Source organism: Salmo trutta, chromosome 36 (genome assembly GCF_901001165.1).
Source record: "Salmo trutta chromosome 36, fSalTru1.1, whole genome shotgun sequence".
Classification (NCBI taxonomy): domain Eukaryota; kingdom Metazoa; phylum Chordata; class Actinopteri; order Salmoniformes; family Salmonidae; genus Salmo; species Salmo trutta.
Genome location: NC_042992.1, coordinates 14,311,536 through 14,319,498, shown reverse-complemented (window position 1 = coordinate 14,319,498; position 7,963 = coordinate 14,311,536). Strand labels below are relative to the sequence as shown.

The 7,963-nt window shown below is 40.8% G+C and overlaps 1 protein-coding gene across 1 annotated transcript; it reads left to right on the top strand.

Annotated features, from left to right (window-relative positions):
- Positions 1–316: 316 nt before the first annotated feature.
- Positions 317–6,732, top strand: LOC115175489 (ras-related protein Rab-25). The gene is made up of 6 exons (XM_029734744.1): positions 317–657; positions 1,605–1,800; positions 3,863–4,056; positions 4,400–4,480; positions 4,670–4,821; positions 6,539–6,732. Exons 1-5 carry the CDS (start codon positions 624–626, stop codon positions 4,795–4,797), a joined length of 633 nt encoding a protein of 210 aa, XP_029590604.1. The 5' UTR covers positions 317–623; the 3' UTR covers positions 4,798–4,821; positions 6,539–6,732.
- The last annotated feature ends 1,231 nt before the right edge of the window (positions 6,733–7,963 follow it).

The following is a 7,963-nucleotide window of genomic DNA, read 5'->3' as shown; positions in this document are numbered from 1 at the left end:
ACGTGCATGTCTGTAGTAACAACCCGAGTTAAGAGTTGCCCTCAGGATCAGCTGATCTAGGACCCAATTACCCTCCACAAATCATAACCTGAGGAGGAAACCAAAAATGATCTTAGATCAGTGTCTAAGGACAAGTTTCTCCTATTCACCATAGCACTGCTTCACCTGCCAAACACTGAAGATGCACCTGTCAGACGAGATAGACAGACTAGATGGGGAGGGATGGAGGGAGGGTGGAGTTCTACCTGTTCTACCTGTTACACCTGCTCTGACAACTTTCCTCCTTCCCCCTCTGCCTCTCCCATGTGTCAGCTGAGCCACAGGAGGAATCGGCAGTAGCAGGGATCGTCTCTCTGTCTGTCCGTAGACAAACTGCCCCCATCTACAGATGAAGAAAGAGGAGTGTCAGTGTTAGCCTAGCCCTAACCTGTTCTCTCTCTTTCTCCTTCATTTTCACCTCTGTTACACTGTCTCACTACGTTGGCGCCTTGGGAGACAAGAGAGAGGCTTGTCTCTGCTGTTCTCTCTCTTTTTCTCTAGTTCTCCCTCTCCTGGGACCTAATGCTGTAGCGCCCCTATACCAGGCGGAGGAGGAACCCGCCAGGGCTCAACAACGGCACAGTATGGGTGACGAAAGCTACAACTTTGTCTTCAAAGGTGAGTCTTGTTTGTCAAAGAAGCTGATTCTATATGTAAACAAATCCCCCGGGATGTTCTTTGGGTGGTGGACAATTCTTGAAACCATTCTTGAAATACACGGGTAAGTGTGTGAAAACCCTGCAGCATTCCAGTTCTTGACACAAACTGGTGCACCTGGCACCTACTTCCATACCCCGTTCAAAGGCACTTAAATATGTTGTCTTACCCATTCACCCTCTGAATGGCACACATACACAATTCATGCTTATAAATCCTTCTTGAACCTTTCTCCCCCCCTTCATCTACACTGATTGAAGTGGATTTAACAAGTGACATCAATAAGGGATCATAGCTTTCACCTGGATTCACCTGGTCAGTCTACGTCATGGAATGAGCAGGTGTTATTAATGTTTTATAAACTCAGTGTAGATGGTACTGTTGTACCTGAAACATCTAACATTGCACCCAAGAAACGTAGTAATGATATAAGTAACTGACAAAATAAAGGCAACAGCAACAAGATTCTACAAGTTCCTGGAACTCTATTGGATGGATACGACACCATTCTGACAAGAAATTCCATAATTTGGAGTTTTGTTGATGGAGATAGAAAACGGTGTCTCAGGCACCGCTCCAGAATCTCCCATAAGTGTTCATTTGGGTTGAGATCTGGTGACTGAGACGGCCATGGCATATGACTTACATTGTTTCATGCTCATTAAACCATTAAGTGAACATTCGTGCCTGGTGGATGGGGGCATTGTCATCCTATGGGGGCATAGCCATGGTAGCCAAAATAATGGCTAAAATAATGGCCTGCCCAGCATTTTTATATATGACCCTAAGCATGATGGGATGTTAATTGCTTAATTAACACAGGAACCACACTTGTATGGCAGCAGTTGCTTTCAATATACTTTGTATCCCTCATTTACTCAAGTGTTTCTATGATATCTGTCATCTAGTGGTTCTGATTGGTGAGTCTGGTGTTGGGAAAAGCAACCTGCTATCTCGCTTCACCAAGAATGAGTTTAACCACGACAGCCGCACCACCATCGGAGTGGAGTTCAGCACCCGCACTGTTCAGCTGGATAACTTTGCCATCAAGGCTCAAATCTGGGACACGGCAGGGCTGGAGAGATACAGAGCTAACACCTCCGCGTGGGTACACACATCAGGACACACACGTGCACTCAACACACACATACGTGCACACACCAGAACGCATGCACGGACATACACACACACACTCCTTGTACACAACACATACATTAGAGCGCTACAGAGCCAATCACCTCAGTGTGGATAGATACAATGCATACAATGCATTCGGAAAGTATTCAGATCACTTGACTTTTTTCACTTTTTGATATGTTACAGCCTTATTCTAGAATTTATTAAATCATTTTTCTTAATTAATCTACACAGAATACCTCATAATGACAAAGCGAAAACAGGTTTTTAGGTTTTTGAAAATGTATAAAAAAAATATAAAAACAGAAATAACTTATTTACCTAAGTATTCAGCCCCTTGCTATGAGACTCGAAATTGAGCTCAGGTGCGTACTGTTTCCAATGATCATCCATGAGATGTTTCTACAACTTTATTGCAGTCCACCTGTGGTAAATTCAATTGCTTGTACATGATTTGGAAAGGAACACACTAGTCTATATAAGGTCTCACAGTTGACAGTGCATGTCAGAGCAAAAAGCAAGCCATGAGGTCGAAGGAATTCTCCGTAGAGCTCAGAGACAGGATTATGTCGAGGCACAGATCTGGGGAAGGGTACCAAAAAAATTCTGCAGCATTGAAGGTCCCCAAGAACACAGTGGCCTCCATCATTCTTAAATGGAAGAAGTTTGGAACCACCAAGACTCTTCCTAGAGCTGGCTGGCCGGACAGACTGAGCAATTAGGGGAGAAGGGTCTTGGAAAGGGAGGTGACCAATAACCCGATGGTCACTCTGACAGAGCTCTAGAGTTCCTCTGTGGAGAACCTTCCAGAAGGACAACCATCTCTGCAGCACTCCACCAATCAGGGCTTTATGGTAGAGTGGCGAAACGGAAGCCACACCTCTGTACAAGGCACATGACAGCCCGCCAGTTTGCCAAAAGGACTCTCAGACGATGAGAAACAAGATTCTCTGCTCTGATGAAACCAAGATTGAACTCTTTGGCCTGAAGGCCAAGCATCACGTCTGGAGGAAACCTGGCACCATCCCTACGGTGAAGCATGGTGGTGGCAGCATCATGCTGTAGGGATGCTTTTCAACGGCAGGGAATGGGAGACTAGTCAGGATCGATGAAAGATGAACAGAGCAAAGTACAGAGAGATCCTTGATGAAAACCTGCTCCAGAGTGCTCAAGACCTCAGACTGGGGTGAAGTTTCACCTTCCAACAGGACAACGACGCTAAACACACAGCCAAGACAACGCAGGAGTGGCTTCAGGACAAGTCTCTGAATGTCCTTGAGTGACCCAGCCGGAGCCTACACTTGACCCTGATCTAACATCGCTGGAGAGACCTGAAAATAGCTGTGCAGCAACGCTCCCCATCCAACCTGACAGAGCTTGAGAGGATCTGCAGAGAAAAATGGGAGAAACTCCCTAAATACAGATGTGCCAAGCTTTTAGCTTCATACCCAAGAAGACTTGAGGCTGTAATCGCTGCCAAGGTGCTTCAACAAAGTACTGAGTAAAGGGTCTGAATACTTATGTAAATGTCATATTTCACTCTTTTTTATATAAATTTGCTAAAATGTATATAAACCTGTTTTTTTGCTTTGCCATTATAGGGTATTGTGTGCAGATTGATGAGGGGAAAAAAACTATTTAATACATTTTAGAATAAGGCTGTAATGTAACAAAATGTGAAAAAACTAGAGTCTGAATACTTTGCGGGTGCACTGTTTATGCAAACACAACCCCCACACCAAGTGAACATCTGACTTCACTTTAGATGTCTCTCTCTCTGCTTCTCTCTCTCTCTGGTTCTCCCTGTCGATCTCTCTCTTTCTCTCTCTCTTTCTTGGTCTCTCTTTCTGTTTCTTTCTTGCTCTCTGTTTCTCTCTGTCGATCTCTCTCTCTGTTTCTCTTTCTCTCGATTTCTCTCTCTCACTCTGTTTCTCTCTCTTGCTCTCTCTTTCTGTTTTTCTTTCTTGCTCTCTCTCTCTGTTTCTCTTTCTTGCTCTCTCTCTCTGTTTCTCTCTCTTTCTCTCTCCAGGTACTACAGAGGGGCGGTGGGGGCTCTGCTGGTGTATGACATCACCAAGCACCTAACCTATGAGAGTGTGGAGCGTTGGCTGAAGGAGCTGTACGACCACGCCGACCCCCACATGGTGGTCATGCTGGTGGGCAACAAGAGTGATCTGGGTACCCTGAAGACCGTGCCCACCGAGGAGGCCAAGGACTTCACAGGTGATCATTTACTTACCAGTTAGTTAAAAGTTACTAGTTACTTACTAGTTATTTACCAGTTATGAGTTACTAGTTAGTTACTAGTTATGTACCAGTTACTTACCAGTTACCTGTAACTTAGTTACACAAGTGTGCAATATGAGGTGTGCAATATAGAAAGTGGCAGAATATTGCAAAATGTTTCATATTGCTTTTCCATAGAATAGCATATCAATGTCTGATGGTAATGTAAAAGAAATGACCAACTTTGCATCAATGAAAAGGAATTCTAGGGTTGGTTCTTAGCATGATTGAGTATGATGTACGTAAGAATAAAGTCAACAAGGTATTCCTTCTCATGCAGAAAAGAATGGCCTCTTGTTTATGGAGACGTCAGCTCTGGATTCTACCAACGTTGAAGCTGCTTTCCAGGAAGTTCTCACAGGTTCTTATTATGTTGCTCTTGTGCTTCATACCTTTATCTAGAAAACGTTAGACAACACCATGTCATGTGGATCTCTACTATTGTACTTTGTGCACTTTTCTGCCATGCACCTTTTCTGTGACGTGTGTGTGTGTGTGTGTGTGTAAGACCAGCATCACTTTTTGACGTGATGATATCTGTTACCCCCAGCGATCCACAAGAAGGTGGCCAGTCGAGAGGTGCCCCGCGTGTCCATCACTGCCGTGACCCTGTCCAGTACTATTGGACCAGCTAGCGACGCCCAGAAGAAACGCAGTACCTGCTGCAAGAACCTCTGACCAGTTCTGACAGGTTCTGACCAGGTTTGACCTGTTCTAACGGATTATCTTCAGTTCTACACATAATCTTCCTACTCTGCCCTCATTCAGGTTAAAGGGAATAGTGTATAGGACTGTCCAAACCAAAGACCAGGCAAGTCAAATCAAGTCACATTTAATTTACAGTGCATTTCACAATTCTCAACAAGACAGATTTAAGAGACATGCCACATTTATGTACAGTTGATCAATATTGACACTATTGGTGCTACCGTCATTCTGCCTGCTTGGCTAAATGTTGCTGACCACAACATATTTGGGTGGATTTTTTTATTCTTCTGTATGCTCGTTTTTAAACTTTAGCAGTTAATATACAGCAAATAAATCTTGATTTGGTATATTCAAAAGGAGGAACTACATTATTTTGGTATATACATCATGTTAGGTTGACCACACTAAAAAAAAAAATCGCAAATGCGGGACAGCGGTATGTTTTTAACGATATTCGAGTGACAATGTAGCCTACACACACACACATACACAAATCCCCCTCCTGCTGCACCAACAGAGCTAATTGAATAGCACGTAGCATAGTCTTTTGCCTCGCGCAAAATTTGGTGATGCTGAAATGAGAGACCACTTTTGTGGCTGTTTTATGAAAATCTGCAAATATTTGGCCAAGAAAATGTTTCTTGTTGGTCTCAGGGAATGTAAAACAGTTAGGATGGGAGACTTAAAACGGGATTGAGTGAAGTAGCAGCAAATATCTTGAATGAGCAACTAATGAGCATCACAAATTTGAAGAAATTAGCTCAGCCTATATCTTTCAGTCTAATACATCTTTTTACTTAGTTTTGTAGCTCTTCGTTAGAAGCACACATATTGTAAGTAGTAACTGTCCTCTCCAAATTAACTAGAATTTAGCCTGAAAATATTTGACAAATGTGATTGGTTGACGATATGACATTGGCCTAAATCTCGTTTTGCGCTGCGCAGAATATCAGATCTCAACAACGATTGGAGAAGTGTTTAACATCACCAGTAGGCTTAGGCTACCATATACTTATGATATATATATATATATATATATATATATATATATATACTTATGATATATATATATATACTTATGATATATATATATATATATATATATATATACTTATGATATATATACATATATATATATATATATATATATATACACTTATGATATATATATATACTTATGATATATATATATATACACTTATGATATATATATATATACTTATGATATATATATATATATATATACTTATGATATATATACTTATGATATATATATATACACTTATGATATATATATATATACTTACATAAGTATATATATATATATATATCATAAGTGTATATATATCATAAGTATATATATCATAAGTGTATATATATATATATCATAAGTATATATATATATATCATAAGTGTATATATATATATATATATCATAAGTATATATATGTATCATAAGTGTATATATATATATCATAAGTGTATATATATATCATAAGTGTATATATATATATATATATCATAAGTATATATATATATCATATATATACATATATATAGTCATAAACGCAACGTGACTGCAAAAGAGAGGTTGGAATCAATTTGCATCAAATGAATAGGACATCTGAGTGAAATACGGGACAAATCTACCTTGTGACGACCCTCCCACTCTGTCTGCTGTATTTCTCTCTTTGCTCTTGTTCCTTATTAGGATGCTGGTGGGCGGAGTTGGAAGGGTCGTCAGCTTGATGGGAAACACCTGGGCTCGGGTGTGTCCCAGGATAAAGACACCTCTTCCACAGTCATTGGGGAGACTCTCGCCATGCAGACACCTTGTTTTTGGTTGTGCTAGTTATGGTATCGAATAAATATATATTTTGTAATAGACATGTATTTTACAACCAACTTGTCATGACTCTTTTTAATTGAAGATTTCTTACATGCTAACTAGACCAGGCGCCGCCTGCGTCCTCACACGTGTGGATTTTGTCCACCCACACCAAACCCGATCAGGACATGCAGGTTGAAATATCAAAACGAACTCTGAACCAACTATATTAATTTGGGGGACATGTCAAAAAGTATTAAACATTTATGGAAATTTAGCCAGATAGCTTACTGTTGCTAGCTAATTTGTCCTGGGATATAAACATTGGGTTGTTATTTTACCTGAAATGCCCAAGGTCCTCTACTCCGACAATGAATCCACAGATAAAAGGGTAAACTGAGTTTGTTTCTCGTAATCTCTCCTCCTTCAGGCTTCTTCTTCTGATTTTATATGGCGCTTGGCAACCAACTTTAAGGTGCCTTACCATAAACCGACTGAACTGGAGTGTGGACCTCAGTTCATCTTTCAATCACCCACGTGGGCATATGCTCTAAAAACCAATGAGGAGATGGAAGAGGCAGGACTTGCAGTGCCTCAAGCTTCACTAATAAAACCAAGTTCTATTTTAGCGCCTGGCTACGCAGACGCTCGTTGACGCGAGCGAGCAGTGTGTGTGCAATGATTGAATAACATGTATGTGTACATTTATTTGCGACGCAGGCTGTGTGGTCTGCATGTTAGAGACTGCTGAGTACTCTGTCATTCACTCTCACTATTATCCTCCAGAGGGCAGTGCTGTTTAAAATCCATCTACGGTGGTGCGAGGACTCAACAAAGTGGTGTCTCCATAGGTCTACATTTGATTTGTAATTCCTCATCACACATATTTCCTTCAGTATTTTATGAATAAATAAATATCATAGACACAGATAAATGTTTGAGCGGTCTTATTATGGGACTTTGACCTAAATGAATGGCATCATCTACATTTCGATTGAGTCAGTCTGAGCGTGGTGTCCAGGTAAGTGTTTGTGTTGGTCAAGGCCCATGTCATACTCTCACCCACATACTGTGTTGTTCTCTGTCAAACACACCTGTGCAATGGTACCTGGTTAGAGAGGACAGCAGTGTCAATGGAGGGAGCGATTCATTCTCACAAACAGTACCAGTCAAAAGTTTGGACACACCTACTCATTCAAGGTTTTTTCTTTATTTTACTATTTTCTACATTGTAGAATAATAGTGAAGACATAAAAACTATGAAATAACAAATATGGAATCATGTAGTAACCACAAAATTGTTAAACA